At 30.7% G+C, this 16,819-nt stretch overlaps 1 protein-coding gene across 3 annotated transcripts; it reads right to left on the bottom strand.

Annotated features, from left to right (window-relative positions):
* Positions 1 to 11,362: 11,362 nt before the first annotated feature.
* On the bottom strand, positions 11,363 to 15,486 carry LOC119689794. 3 transcript variants are annotated; one of them, XM_038104699.1, is made up of 8 exons: positions 14,005 to 15,486; positions 12,999 to 13,386; positions 12,329 to 12,947; positions 12,135 to 12,266; positions 11,927 to 12,079; positions 11,672 to 11,871; positions 11,514 to 11,616; positions 11,363 to 11,455 (listed from the first exon to the last, which is right to left on the bottom strand). In XM_038104699.1, exon 1 carries the CDS (start codon positions 15,213 to 15,215, stop codon positions 14,076 to 14,078), a length of 1,140 nt encoding a protein of 379 aa, XP_037960627.1. In that variant the 5' UTR covers positions 15,216 to 15,486; the 3' UTR covers positions 11,363 to 11,455; positions 11,514 to 11,616; positions 11,672 to 11,871; positions 11,927 to 12,079; positions 12,135 to 12,266; positions 12,329 to 12,947; positions 12,999 to 13,386; positions 14,005 to 14,075. The 3 variants fall into 3 exon arrangements, 2 of the variants coding, with proteins under 2 accessions (XP_037960627.1, XP_037960626.1); XR_005253485.1 differs by lacking the exons at positions 12,999 to 13,386; positions 14,005 to 15,486 and having other exon boundaries at positions 11,927 to 12,054; positions 12,329 to 12,973; XM_038104698.1 differs by lacking the exons at positions 11,363 to 11,455; positions 11,514 to 11,616; positions 11,672 to 11,871 and having other exon boundaries at positions 11,982 to 12,054.
* Between the last annotated feature and the right edge of the window lie 1,333 nt (positions 15,487 to 16,819).

Genomic DNA, 16,819 nt, shown 5'->3' with positions numbered 1-16,819 from the left:
CGGGATGTAGGTAGCTGCGATGGTTGGCACAGGCCTTTAAGGGAGAGGCTTGCTCAAAGCTAGGCAAGTTCTAATCGGCATAAAGGATGGACGCCTGAAATTCTTTGCGAAAACTGATAAACTTACCAACACCGAATTATCAAATCTAGAATGGGGAGCTCCGTAGATCTGAGGTCAATTATTGCTTAGTCTGATGAAGTGATAAACAATAATCCAGTCAAGGCGTAAAGAGGGGTTTTAAAAATACCTCGAGTTAATAAAGAGTAATAGTACATAAGTGCACTGGATCAAATAGTTTCAACATAATATATTTGGTATATAATAAAATAGAATAATGTAGTTTTACCAGAACACCAAAGGAGAATATGCGTAATTGTAGTAGATTAAAAATATGTCGCGGGCCGTACTTAGGACAGCCCTGCTTTAGAGTACTGAAAGTACTCGTATACTACAATCTTATACTAGATTCTTCTCCAACTTATTAACTTGGTACAGTTGAAGTTTCACAAAACCAAATATATATTTCATCAGCGTACTGAGCTAATAAAGACGTTTGAATAATTCTATTATATAAGTCTACCGTAAATTCAAATAAAATTGAAAGTATTATGTTTTTATTAAACAAAAAATAAAAATTCATTACTAGGAATATAATTTCTAATATACATTTTAAATTTAATTCTATAAAATTATACAAAAATATATTGGGATGCGAAATGAACTAATTTGTATGCAATAATGCATTCACAAGAATTTAAGTTTGTGTGTCACTGTGCGATTCCTACCTCAAGGTTGGCATGCATTCAGTGCAACTTTGCGGTAAAGGAAAAACATTTTTTCCCATCACTACAAATCGCGTTCTATTAGTTTTACTACGTCAGCTCTCGTAAGATGCGACATGCAGCGATATTCTTACAATTGCAATTTTCTATATGAAATTCTACTTATTTGGTACGCGCCGCAAAAGTTATATCGAGAAAAAACTGTCGATGTACGCGTAAACGCTTCTGGTGCCGCCCACAAGTAATGCTGCTCCGACAACCAGTAAGACTGCTTGAACCATCATTACATATAATCGTCAATACATATCAATAATATCTATAATCGAATGCGTTGTTATCACAGTGCTGCAGATTGCATTTTATAATGTCAATTTCGTTCTCCTCCTGCTATCAACATTAAGTTGTCTTGTTGCATTGGCGGATATTACTTTTATATTTTCATTTTCATTTTCTCAATATGAATTTCAGCTTTTAACTTTTTTAACCTAAAATGTGAAATAGATTTATTTGCGCTGGAGATTGTAACTGGAAATTTATATCTTTAGAATGAAATTTTTAATTTAGCTGTTTGATGATAAACGGACGAAATGCTTTTTTTAATTCGCCTTAAAATAAATTATAGCTTCTATAATGGTTTGAAGAAACTACCCCAATATATGAGTATCGTAACTTATAATTTCAATGAATAAGCATGCATAACCAGGGATCGAAAACAACAGTTATCCCTGCTTAGTGTGGGCTTATCCCTGCGCCACACTAAGCTTTAACTATACTAGAACTATTATAATTTATTTATTTTCTAACTGAAGACGGACCGTAGATCAGTATATGGTATATTCCTGTGCGTCCGGAGGTGGACTTAAGGTTTGTTAGGACGGGATTGGGTAACGTATCAACTTTTGTGAATAATTTTGGGGCTCTGTCCGTGATATATTTTGTCACTGATTCGATCCTTAAAACTCTATGCATGTCTATTGTTCTAATATACCAAGGAATCTTAATTAGTCTTCTTAAAGCCAGATTTTATGCTATCTGTAATTGCTTTATGACAGTATTTGAGGGTTTCTTGTATAGAACACATCCGTATAGTAGTGCTGGCTTAATTATTTGAGTATATAACAACTTTCTATTTTTGAGGTTGAAGCGATTATTATTAAACAGCGGCTTAAGATGTAGAATTTTAGAGCAACTATTCCGTTTGCATTTCATATGTTTATACCAATTAAACCGTTTGTCAAAAGTGACCCCTAGATATTTTATGCTTTCCTCCCACCGTATCTCCATGCCACTGACGCTCACTCCTGTAGGATGCTGCCTTCTCTTTCGTGTTATGAATATAGCTTTGATTCTGTCAAAGTAGTACTTCTCTGATAACCTGCTTCTTCTGTTAGCTGAATCTGAATATTAATATAGAAGGTGCGTAATTGTTCTCTTTTTCGTGAAGCTCCCACAGTTTATAGAATAAGTGTTTAAAAGAATCATTATAGTTTTACTTCACATAACAAACATATAAAAATTTAGTAAATTAATACTAAATTGCGTCATAATTACTCAAACATAATTTTTGCAGTGTTTTTTATTTTTTTTCTAAAATAACTGCAACTCTCAAAAAATTGAATCCTGGCAATCAGGATTCGCCGTAGTTGCACATGTACGAGCAGTTTCACTGTTTATGTTTCCACGAGCAATTACTTTTATTGGAAACAAATTACAGGACTCTGTGGCAATTATCCTTTGTAAAACAATAGGCTTAATATTGCAAAGCATACTTTAGGGCAGTTTCGAGCGGTTACTGCAGGCCACATATGCTATTTGTTAATTGGTTGTGTAAAGATGGCGTTTGATGATAATTTGCCGGTATTGTTTTAATATTTAAAGTGCAAATTTGTTGCAATTAAAATCAGATGCTTAAAAACGAAACAAAGTGTTGAAGCAAAAATACAGGGTAAAATATTTGTGTGTGTAAAATTTGAAACATTCAACCAAAATTGTGTACCGAAAGCAATGAACATTTGAAGCTTAAATTGTGCACGAATTTAATATACAACGAAAGTCACTAGTTTTGCGGGAACTTCTATAATGTAATTTTACCGCAAATCAGTGAGCAACTTACCGCAATGGGGCTCATCTGAAATTCAAGTTGAGGTCGTTGCCAAGTGACAATAATAATAATGAACGAAACCAACGTTTAAGCAGTTGAATTGCTTCCAGCAAAAATGGCTTAAAGATTTATTGGTACAGATGAAGTTCATTGAGTGTTGTGATAATCATCATGTTGGTGTTGATAAATTCTACATGAAACGTCCATAATCGGCAGATAAGCTTCAAGCAGATTAATTTTAGTAGAAATTGTGCATAATTAAATCTCATTCTTTGTTAAAGCCAACACATTGCTTCAAAAAAATAAATAATTCGTAAGAAAGAAGCAGTGGTTTTTACGGAGACAGACTACTTGGTCAATTCTGTGTAATCAATGTAATTGAGTGCTTCCTACTTTATTTTCAAGCTTAACATAAATGTTTTTATTAATTTTAATAAATATTAAAAAATATGACTACAAGTACTTACACTAAAGGTCATAAGTATAGCATATAGAATGACATAATGCAAAATAAAAACACAGAAAAAATCCCGTTCGGGCTTCTGAGATTTTGAATCAATAGATATAAGTATTATGAGGCTGATTATAAGTTCAATGAGAATACCAAAATATATTTTATACATAGCGAATATACAATTATTCATTCAAAGAATAAATTAACTCTAAATCAAAGCTGTCCAAAGCACGGTACATAGGCCACATGCGATCCGCAAAACTCTCTAGTCTACCAGCATTACGTTAATCTTCCCTTGATATATTTTGGTAAAATTACATTATTTTATTACATTATTTTAAATCCCTAAAAAATGAATTCAAACTAAATTTAACAGTATGATCGTATTATTATTTTTCTCCAAAACCATGGAAATATGTACTTGATTCTGTGGCTCTCCAGAACGTGTCTGTTCTGGACAATCGTGCTCTAAATGATTGTTTTTTATAAAGTCTGCTTTAATCCTTTTTAAAGTACAAGTATTAATGTTAATGTGTAAAATTGTTTATATACAATAAAAAACTAACTTGTTTGTGTTGTCCTCTTTCATACAGAACATCGCTTTGTAACCATTTTTAATATTGATTGAATATTGAATTAAATTGATTAAAATGAAGGGATTAGAATATTCCTGCAGTAGGCATGTCTGTCATAAGAGACGACAGAAATCACTGCGCCACGCTGAAAATTGTGCAGGAAGTGTGCATGGTAGTAAATGACATGGCACTTGCAACACCCGACCGGAGGTGTGAATCTGGTACCACGGGGGTCAGAGGCGCCAGCAGCTTCGGCTGCTCTAACTGTGGTTGGCGGTATTGTAGTGGTTGGGGTTAATACCCAAACCTACGCGGGAAGAATTATTTTATTCCCAAAAATCAACAGTGGTTTTAGATGAGCTTCACTTCTTACCAAGGTGGAAGTTATGTCCTGAATACTTAACTTCATTGGAACCGGCGAAATACTGGGGAATTTAACTATACTAGAACTATTATCATTTATTTATCTTTTAACTGATGACGGACTGTAGATCAGCATATCTTTCTGTGCATCCGGAGCTGGACTTAAGGTTTGTAAGGACGGAGTTGGGCAAGGTATTAACTTTTGTTCTCTCTGTCCGTGCTCTATCCGTGATATATTTTGTCACTGAGTCGAATTGGAAAAGCTTTATTAAAATTTTTTTTTATTAAACTTTTTTAAAATTTGTACAATCTGATATTGTTTGTTAATAAAAACTCTAATAATAATACTGTGCAAAATGGAAAACTGTATCCAAATGTATACTTCCAATATTTATCCTAAAATTAAAGATTAGTTTATTGATAAGCTGGAAAATAAAAGCGTGTACTAATAACAATTCGTATTATATATCCAATGTATTTACAAGGATTGTAAGTATATAATAATTTTCTCTGTTTTTACAATTCAGACATACTCAAACATAAGACATGTAAGTAGAATATAATTTTGATAATATTTTTTATGTTAATTATTTAAAAGCAAATCCTTATTTCAAAGAAATATTTTGTGATTATTAGAAGGACGAGATAATTTTCAAACGTACTGACTGACATTTAGTAAATTCCTCTAATTATTTTGTGTATACAAATTATCCTTACAAAATTTATTTGACATAAGAGCTTCTACTTTATCACACCAAGGATAAGATTATAAAGATGTAATAAAATAATTATACGATTATGCGAAGTATAACTGACTTAAGTTCTTAATCTAATTTTTATCCGCAAATATCCTTCTTTAATTTTCGTGAACGTTTGCAGACAACAAAAACAAAAATAAAAACAAACACAAACACAAAAACAAAAACAAAAACATAAACAACACAACACCAAAAACATAATTTATTATAGCATTTAACCGCAAGGACACATTTTGCAACAACATTTTTTTTATGTTTTTTTGTTGTTTTTATTTATTTCTTTTTTGTTTTTTTGTTTTTTGTTTGTTTTGCTATTTTTAATTCCTCAAGTTTTTATTTGTTTTTGGAAATTTAATTGAATTTTTTTTCTTTTGTGCTTGGTGTGTGTGTGTGTGTGTGTGTATGTGTATTTGCTTGTGTATTTGTTTGTGTGTCGTGTGTTTGATGGGTTTTTCGTCGTGCAGCTTGACGCCACTAAATTGTGTAGAAGAAGGATGCGCGCTTATATTTGGGAAATTATTTCTATTGTGTCTAATATGAGGAGCGCCGTGCAAGGATGGCTGCCTGTGTATTAAGTGCACATCCGTTGTCATTAGTTTTTGTGTGCTTCACCGTTTTATGCTTCACAGTTAGTGTGGCTGGTATTGTTCTGCACTTTGTGCGAGTACGACTTCGAGTGAGTTGGAGACTGAACTAAAATTTGTAGTCCATTGGCATCTGTGGAATGTGTAGTGCTTTTCGGCTTTTTAACCAAAAGGCGCAGAAATACACAAATACAAAAACACAACTTGATTTTTGGCATTAAACAATAATTTAATATTAACAAAACAAAACAAAACAAAACAAAACAAAAACCATAACAAAGGAAAGAAAAAAAAACAAGATAAATAACCAAAATTACAATAAAAGTGGAGAAAGGAGAGGATGGAGATGTTCAAGTCGTTGCCTGTGTACATAGTTCTGTCGGTCGTCGTCGGCATCGTCGGCGTCGTCGGCGTCGGCGTCGTCGCTTAGGTATTGTTTAATATCATATCAATCTTTGAAAATTTCTTATTGGAATTTCAATATTAACTAATAAGATAACAAATGTTGGCAAATTCAGCCATTTTTATGCTTTTGGGCTTTTTGGGCTTTTTGTGCTTTACATGCTGTAAATGTCTGAGCTGCCATTGTTGTTGTTTAGTTGTTTGGTTGTTTGGTTGCTTGGTTTATTGTTTTTCGTTTTGTTTTGTTGTTGTCGGTTTTGTATTGTTCTACTGTTTATGGGTTTTGTTTTTATTGCTTATTTTGTATTTCGTAAATGTCGACATTTTTGCGGTTTGACCCAAAACGGAAATTAAAAAGTGATTTCCTTTAAATTTTTTGGCAACGTCATCTTTAATTAACTTTTAATGGTACTGCTTATGTATAAGCATTAAGGATGTTCCTTTTTATCATTTGTGCTGCTTAGCAATTTCTAATAAAACAAATTACACTTCTGTTGAGTTTTATGTTTTTTTTTTTTTTCGTTTTACTATGGTTAACTGTTGTAAAGTTTTATTTCAAGGCTTTAATTCAAAGCTCAATTAAGACAAAGAGAACACAAATTCAATAAATTTCCTTTAAAGATAATAAGAACAAAAATGAGTTTTAATAAAAGCTAACAAGTCGTCTCAAGTTCCTTTATTCTATCATTTTTCATTCGTTTACATTGTTTACTGGTCCTGTACAAATTTTATGGCACTAAATTGAGTCAAGTTGAGTAAAGAGCATTGAAAATAAAGTAAATGTTTTTAATAATAATAAATCTTTGTTATGGAAAATAAGATATTAATTAAACGAGAGTAGTTTCTACTTATTAAATCATTGTACAAAACATAATTCAAGCAACTTTATTATTATTATCACTATTATTATTATTATTATTATTAAAATTTTAAAACCCTATGCTACAGCGAGAGATACACGAACTGATGATGACGATAATTTATAATTTAATCAACTTTATTTTTATTATCACTATTACTATTATTATTAAAATTTTTAGAACCTGTACTTCAGTGGGAGATGCAAGAACTGATGATGATAATTTATAATTTCTGACAATCAATGAACTGGCATTTACGCTTCACAGTTCTTAGATCAAGAAAATCTGCTCTGTGGGGTTTGAACCATATCTGATTATGTTGCCATTTTTTATTGGTACTACTATCAACATATCTGTGACCACATATTCTCTGGGATTAAGATTGAGATCTACTATTACTTTTGTTGTTGTTATTTATATGTTTTATTTTTATTATTATCATCAATAATATTTGAATTTCTCAAAGTCAAGCAATTAGCAATTACGCTTCCCGGATCTTAGGTCAAGAAAATGCACTCTGTGCGATATAATCCATATTTTATACACTTACATCAGAACCTTTCTGACTAGGTTGAACGTTTTTATAACAATATTGACACACAGTCGATAAGACGCCAGGCCATAGCAGTATGGCTGCGACGTTAGGACTCAAATATCTGTGGATGTTGTCAAGGTAGTTCGGCGACGTCAACTACTACCTCACTCAGTTCCTATCTGGTTATGAATATTTCAACAGCTACATCTACCGCACGTGCAAAGTATAGACACGAAACTGCATATATTGCAGAGCTGGAAACGATATTGTAGATCGCACATTCTTTGTCATAAGAGAAGCTAGCAGCGCAAGATCCAAAATATGTCAAATTGGATTCACATAGCAATGCTTGCTGAAAAGATTCTGAGATTAAAAATAGTAGACCTTGACAGAAGACAACTGGAGTAAGCAAATATATCGCACCAAGATAAAGGGAAAGGTTAATCACCTGCGGCCATAGCAGGCGGGGCCTGGACGCAGGTCACACCGTTGGAAGTCTTAAAAGATTAATAGGTACTCTATCTCCTAGTAATACTAACGTAGTCTCGGGGTAGGACAAGGTCTCTAGGAATGAGGGGGAGTGGTTTAGTCCGGGATATATCGCACCAAGATAAAAGGAAAGGTTAATCACCTGCGGCCATAGCAGGCGGGGCCTGGACGCAGGTCACACCGTTGGAAGTCTTAAAAGATTAATAGGGACTCTATCTCCTAGTAATACTAACGTAGTCTCGGGGTAGGACAAGGTCTCTAGGAATGAGGGGGAGTGGTTTAGTCCGAGCGAGTCCGGCGCACCACTCCTCTTTGCCACAAAAAACAAACAACAAAAAAATTTAAAGATGTTTAGAAGAAAATCAATTTTTCAAATACTTTTCAGCAATGTTAAATATGCATTTTTTTTCTTTCACACACAGTGATATTTTATTGCGATATTAACTTTATATTAATGACGTCATATTAAATGCAATTTAATTATTATTAATTATTTGTTTTTTTTTTTGCTTTTTATTTATAAGTAAGCTACCTGTGAAAAGTTTATATAGTGAACTTAAATTTAAAATGAACTTAAATAAAAAAACTTTGTTTCCAATTGGCTACATTTAATCTAGACAAAATGAATTACCAAGGATCTGTGCTTACATGTAGGCCGGCGATACAATCTCATCAAGTTACCGAGACACTGTTGCGCTGCTTTATTTCATGACCTGCTCACATATAAAAATGTTGGCAATAAAAGGAAGCAAAGATAAAAACAAAATAAAATAACTTACAAAAAACGCACAAACATATATATAAGATTATATTTATAAATATGTAGATGTATCATATATACATTATATATATATACAGATATATTTGCAAACATATAAAATCCACCAAAAATATGGTTGCTTATTCCTTAAATAAATTATGGCAGGAAAATAGCTGCTTCCTTTGCTTACAGAAAATAAAAACACCACAAAAGTTTGGAAATAAAAAACTATGAAAAACGTTTCGCCAATCACTCATCTGCTGTGAGGCTTACCACACGGACAAATAACCTTGTAGCGTCGAAATGTCTTATGTCCGTTTCCGTTTCCGCAACGTCTACTTAGCCAGCCAGCAAATGCTGTGCGCTAACTTATACAATATAAACTTTAGCAATTTCATAAGATTTTCTTCTAATATCCTTGCCGTTTTTACCATTCCTTGTGTTCAAGTTGTTCTGTGTTCTGTGTTCTCTTTTTTGGTTTTTCGTTTCGTTTCATTTCGTTTTGTTGTTTTGTTTTGTTTGATTTTGTTTTGACGGTGTTGTTTTTGTTTTTATTTATAGTTTCTTTTTTATTTTTTTATTTTTTTCTCCTCTTTTTTAACATAGTTTCGTGTTGTTATTGTTGTTCTTATTTAAGTGTCATAAAAAATGACACTTGTTTTTATTTCGGCCAATATTTTTGCACTTCTTCTTCCTGGTGTTTTTTAAAAAAGTTTTGCTCTATTGTTTTTACTTTGTTTTTGCAGTTTGCTGTTGTGTTTGTTGTTGTTGTTATTTACAATTCGTGTTAAAATGTTTTCATAAAAAATAGAAAAGCTGTGAAATTGCTGCCAAGTGTTTTTAGTCAGTTTTTTATTCAGTTTTTTAGTCTCGATTTTTTTTTTACTTTTATTAAAATATTTTTTTTTTGTTTTATGTATGTATATACACTCAAATTGACAACAACAATAGCTCATAAAACTTAAACAACATTTTCTCACTTACAATTAAGGAGGAATATATTGCTCATGTATTAAAGCAGACGTATCTGTAACTTTTAAGTTGAAGTTGAAGTGTAGATAAGACACTCGTACTCGTTTTAATAATATATTTCAAAATTATGATAAAATAAATTATTTTTACTAAAAGTTAGATCGATTCGAATAGCAAAGAAAAGACAAGAACAAAAATTTATTTTAATTTATTGAAATTTTTCAGATCATACAACGCTGTTTCGAGTATTGTCAAGTACTCAACATCAGTAATCTTAGAAAATAATCGAATTTCAATAAATTTTGAATAGGTCTAACTTTTAAATAGTTTCTTTTCGTCATAAAGAGGTGTTACCCTCGGCAAGAAAAAATGAACATTATTTTTATTATTTATTTTGTGAATATATAATACATATACCATATATACTCACAAAATATTGGTCTCACCCGTGAGACTCGTGGAGTAACATTACCATGACTTTCTCAGTATTACTTTGCTAGATTAGGTTCTATACATAATAAGGAATACATAAATCATCCTCCACAAACAGAATTTAACAATTAATTTCACTTTTGATGGTTTTATAAAACATTTTTAATCCAATTTAAATAATTAAAACAATTAAATATACAGGTTACAGGCTCCTCGGGGAGGTATGCAGATCTGAGGTCAATTATTACTTAGTCTAATGATGTGATAAATAATAATCCAGTCAAGGCGCAAAGAGGGGTTTTGAAGAAACCTCGCAGTTAATATAGAGTAAAAGTGCTCAGGTGCACTGATTCAACTTCCCTCAACATAATAATAATTAAATATAAAAATATATTTAATTAATTCAATTATTTTACAGCTTGTTAATGATGTCGTTCCAATATATAAACACAGTAAGTGAAGTCGTTAATAAAACTTTCACAGCAAATTAACAAAACTCCACATTAGAACAAACAAGTCAAGTACGGCTTTGGGTCAGCTGTTTAGGGAGCGCTGACTCTGAGCTTCAAATTTGGCAGGCACGAGTTCAATTCCTAGTGTTTGCAACCTCTAAAAAAATTATTTACGTATAATTTATGAACAAGAATTATTTCGTAGACCACTGACAATGGGTATTTGGCAATACTCGATACAGCTGTATGGTCAGCCAAAAATTTTATTATTTAATATAATATAAAATGAACAAAAAAAACTTTTTTTTATTTTTTAAAAAAAAATTTTTTTGAAACACGAAAAACTAATTAATAACTAAAATTAATTAATTGAAATTAACTAAACTAATGAACTAAAAACTATGGTACCTTTAATTTCTTTGGTTTGCTGACGTCGACAAAACTCTATGATGGTTCTTAAGCTTCTCATCTTATTAAATGAAACACATTGCTTCTTTTCTTTTTAATATGGTGATATTAAGATAGCGATGAACCACTTTATTTAAAGTGAATCAAGATGTGTCAAGTATTTGTTGTAAACCTATAAACTTATATTTCTATAGTTAAACTTATGAAATCAGTTTTAAATTCCATCCAATATATGAAAATGTGAATTGTTGTCATAGTTTTTGAATGAGTCTACTAAAAATCTTCAGTTTTTATACAGCAATTATTATAAATATATACTGATACATATAAATTTGTTCAGTATATTATTATATAAAGTATTTGCGCGTTTTAATAAATCATATACACAGAGAAGGCAAATTTGTTGATATATGTAACATTTATTAATTATGCAGTTTCCTAAGTGTTTTTTTACCAGAATTAAAGAAATAGATTTTAGGCTCTAGCTCTGATGGAACCATGCGAAACCCATTAAACTTTTTCCATAAACTATTAAATTAATTAAGTGAGATCAATACACCCCTTACATAGAACTCTAACACTATACCTCATGCTTTTAGTGGCTCATTTTGCATTGATCTATCGCTTGGTTTTAGTCCCTATAAATCGATTATCTTCTTACGTCCCATTTGTATATTTTCGTCTATAACCTATATAATAAATGGTATGATTTTATTATTAACATATTTTTATTATAAAACTTACCCAGGATATGGCATTCAGGTTAATGTTATTTACAGAAGACAGGTTTTAAGTAAGATCGATATACTCCTTTTATATACATAGAACTCAAACACTATACCTCATGCTTTTAATGGTTCATTCTGCATTGATCTATCGCTTGGTTTTAGTCCCTATAAATCGATTATCTTCTTATGTCCCATTTGTATGTTTTCGACTATAACCTATATAATAAATGGTATGAGTTTATTATTAACATATTTTTATTATAAAACTAACCCAGGATATGGCATTTAGCTTAATGTTATTTACAGAAGACGTGTTTTTTTTTTTGTCACAAAATTCAAGCTCAGAAAAAACCTTAACTTTATACCTCATTGTAGGTATAAAGGCGATTCATAAGTCACCTTAAAAATAAGATATGTCACTTAGCTGCAAAAAATTTTTAATTTAAACCTGACTTGCATATATTTAATGACAGTATTACCTGTCATTGTTGAAACTGTTGGATGTTTTGCATCTAGTAAAGTTGTCTAGTAAAATCTTCATACATAGCTTTTAATATTGACGTATTTGTTTCATATTCCAGTTAAAACACATACATCATTCCAGACGTCAACTGTCGAAAATATATTTAAACTGTTAAATCGCGTAAGCGACAAATCAAAATCTATTAGTTACCTTAAGCAATCGAAGTCAAAGGTTTTCTTATAAAAGATATTGTGACTTGTTTTGTGGATGTTCTTTTTTATCTCTTCCGTAGATGACGTATTTAAGAAGTGATCTTTATACGGGGTTTGTGTAAGTTTCTCAAAACTCGGTAAAGCTAATAAATATTGATTCCGGCTGGTTAGATGACTTAGTGCTTGATAAATCAATTTTATTGTCCGAAATTTGATTTATTTTATACATTTTTAAGTAATTGATCAATTATCGTAATACATAATACCGAAATTTCCTTAGAGAAATAACTTTTGGTCATATTTCCTTAGTAAAGCCCTGAAGACATCGTTTTTTATTTCTTAGTGACTTTTTGCGACATCGTTTTATTGACATTGACTACATTTTTAGTTAGTATTTCGTCAAGTTAGTTACTCATTCAACGAAGGTTTGTCATGCTGAAAAAGTTCACAGCAGTATTATTTAAAAAATTTCGATTCCTACAGCTTTCATCTGCTTTCAAACATTCGTTGTTAATCGAATACTGATTAATGCATGTATAACGATCGACTAGCTTATATGTCTCTCCATTTATTATAGACCCAATATCATTGCTTTCTAAACAATGTTTCTTATGGTCCTTTAAGATTAAATATTTTAAATAATTGTTAGAATTATAAAGATACATTACCTTAATAGTTCCATATTCTTGTGAGCAATTGATTCAAAATCAATTCTCAGCAATTTTCAGTTCTCTTACGTGTTCCTATACGCGATTTTATAATTACTCACAGATATATATAGTGTGTGATCTACCAATGTAGATATTTCAAAGACTTTGATATGAATTTCACTTCAACTCTAAATCACTATTATTGAGATGCATTTCAGCCTTACAATATTTGCTAAAGTCTTCTCTAAATATATAGTTTTGTAAGGACGACGGCAGTCTATACTTTTCATTACTTGGAGTTGTTGTTCTACGCATTAAATCGTTGATGCATTGCGTCCTTTTTTGCATTGCGTGTGACGACTTATCCTACGAGACGTGCACAGCTGGTAGTTATCTCATATACGAGCTAAGTAAAAATATATAATTTTATTTATACAACATATGTATATTGGAATTCATATATTAATTTATTATTTTAAAATTTTAACATATATTCTAAAAACTTTACTCGCTATATTATTTTGAGAAAGGACAAATCTTTACAATTAAACTCTTGAATAATGCATTAAATTGTGATAATTGATGAATAAAAACTTAATTTGATTAAATTTATTTTATTATGTCAGTTATGACGAAAGGATCCATGTTTCCTAACAGAAACTATTATTTTAATTAATTGTAAATTAACAATAATTCTAGTTAATAAATAATTAATAGAGTTGTTAATAATTAATAAAATTTTGTTGTTGTGATTTACTACTGTTCAAAATATATCACAACTTACATTTTTATTATCCTAATATTACAATATGTAATATTTCGACTTTATAGTAAATCATTAATTAGAAAATTTTGAAGTGTACTTGAAACCAAACATTTTCTAAAATTGTGAAACTCCTGATATATCAAAATAATTATCCTTGCTTAATTAAATTGTACACATATATAAATTATACAAAAGAACTCACATATTCTCTGATAATAATTATAATCCTTTGATCACTTTTCATTAATTTTGTCTTACCTTTCATGTTTCAAGATGACATCAGTTCTTAATATTTTGCGAACCTCCAGAACTACTGAATATTGAAATTATTAGTCTTCTTTGAGCTTCTGTAAAATGGTAGCCTGAAGATTCGCAATTTTTGGCGAGACTCGCGTAACAGCGAATCCCGCACGTATTTTAGTTTCTTCGCTCGCATCTGGTATAAAACTTTCTGGATCAACAGTTATTGAACTATTTTGCTGTATTGTCTTTTCCACATTAGATTTGTTCATTTTCATGCAATTGTTTTCAATCTCAGGATTAGAGTGGCTCTCTCCGAATGCACTAAATTCGGACATCTCTGAATACTTAGATATTCCTGTTTTAGATAACTTTTCCCAAGCTAAAATTTTGTTTTTAATATTATTTTCTTCTTTACTAATAAGTGTCTGGTTAGACTCAAAACATTCCAATTTTCGTGTATCTGGTGATATATGTGAATCAAATTCAACTTCAGATATATCGCTATTTTGTTCTTTGCATAAAGCGGATTGATCACCATTACCGCTATTTAGAAATCTATCAACTATAGCCTGTCTTTTATTTTCATTTAACTTTTTCTTCATATCTGGAGTAGTATTTCCGTGTAGACCGTCAATCAAAGTGGTTTCATGGAGACCGTCCTGTACAGACTGTTCCTTATTTTTACTTATTTTGTCATTTTTCATATCTGTTGCAGATTTCATCAAAACTTTTCCAGGATCATTAAGATCGTCATCTGTAAACTGTTTTTTATCTTTACTTATTTTTTCATTCTTCATATCTGTTGCAGATTTGATCAAAACTTTTACAGGATTGTGAAGATCATCATCTGTAAACAGTTTCTTGTCTTTACTTATTTTTACATTCTTCATATCAGTTGCAGATTTGATTAAAATATTTCCAAGATCTTGAAGATCGTTATTTGATGACTGTTCCTTGTTTTCATTAATTTTGTTATTTGTGATATTTTGAGAATCGTGAAGACCGTCATGTATAGATTGTTCCTTATTTACACTCATTTTATTCATTTCTATATCTGCAGAAAAATCAGGTAAAATAGGTAACTCATCTTCAAATTCTTTCTTATCTGTTTTCGATGTATTATTATTTGTAGCTCCACTAAATATTTTATAAAACAACTTTGTTATTATATTTTGAGCAATATATGAATCGTTTTTTGAAGACGCATCTGTCAACTTTTTGGGCATCTTTAAAAATGCAAGTTTAAAAAAAATGATTTTTGAGGACTTTTTATATTTCCTTTATGGATGTCGTTGTCTGTATTTTTACTTGGTATTAGGCTTTACTAAAGTTTTTATGCCTGTCACTTTTAGTTTTTGAATGTTTTTAGTTTTAGAAGTTTCGCGATGACCAGAAATTTTGTTGAACCTTCAATGCACTTTGAAATATTGTTACACTTCTCGGATAAAAATTTTGAATTTTGATTTAAGGTTCCCAAAAACTTCCAAAAAATGTGTGCAACAGAAATATAACAGTTTATAAAATTAATAAAAATTTATTTAGTGTTATAGAATGAAAGCTAATAAAAAAAAATCAAAGGTTACTTGATCGACTTTATTGCTTTCACGTAAATCATATCAAAGTCTAAATTCTGTTTACAGAAATGTCGCCTATAAGAAAAATAAGTCAATAAGTGAAATCTTTATATAGTTTATTTTCTGCAGCATGCTTAGAGTACAAGAGTTGAAGACGGTTTTATCTACAAAAGTTTTCCAAACTGCAAATCCCAATTTATTAGGTTGTGACAAATAAAGATGACCTTCGATTGGAAGGCCAAACATGGAAGTTAAGGATCATTCAGTTCTAACTGTGATCTAACTTGAGGAGTTACATCCTGCTTAAATGGAAAAAGATCAGTTAAATCTTAATTTTTCATTATACATAAGTACAAGATTGGTTAGTGTGGATTTTTGAATGGCATAGATGAGAAGATCCTAGACCATTCAAAAACATATAAAAACCTCGTAAATCTATTAATGTTGCTCATTAAAGAATTTTACCTTAGTTACAGCTTTTCGAAAGAAAGACATTCAAAAAATAATTAACTTGGTAAAGGACGACTAAACCCTAAATAGAATATGCGCTGATAGCTCTGTAAGATATAAGTTCTGTTGGTTCCGCGATGATGACGTTGTAGCGAAGTTACTAATATTATGTCACATAAAATGGTTTTCTCTATATGAATTTGGATATATTCTATATATACAAAATATATTAATATATCAGAAGATGATATATTTATACTTTATTTCTAAAATGTTTCGAATTCCAAAATCAAATTTTGTGTTTCTTTCCTTCAGTCATTTTTATTGTATGTGATTCTTTCATTCTTTTTCATTGGGTTTTGTTTTTCGAGTAACAACTTTCGCAACTTGTAGTAAACAATTTTTACCCATATTCTGTCTGAGTGATATTCTCCGATTCATGCCATGCGTATCATAAGTGTCAGCAGGTGTTATACAATTTCCTATAATCGAAAAAAAATATCAGATACAATTAAAAGTACTCACAATTATTAACTAAATAAAATATTTTTCTGTGGGCTATAGTTCTCCTAGCAACTCTCGATGTCCGAAATGCTTTTAATACTGTCAATTGGATGGACATAGTTGGTGGACTCAGTCACAGGTACCTAATGAAAACTATACAAAGGTACCTTAGATAACGAGATTTAATCTGCAGGATACCCAATGGTACAAAACAAATACAAATAAAAACTGGTGTCGCCCAAGGATTCATACCTAATCTTTGAAACCTGAATTACAACGCACTTGTAGAAACAAAGATGCCG

Source organism: Teleopsis dalmanni, chromosome X, assembly GCF_002237135.1.
Source record: "Teleopsis dalmanni isolate 2A chromosome X, ASM223713v2, whole genome shotgun sequence".
Classification (NCBI taxonomy): Eukaryota; Metazoa; Arthropoda; class Insecta; order Diptera; family Diopsidae; genus Teleopsis; species Teleopsis dalmanni.
The sequence above is the reverse complement of the archived record's forward strand: the minus strand, read 5'-3'. Positions and strand labels throughout refer to the sequence as shown.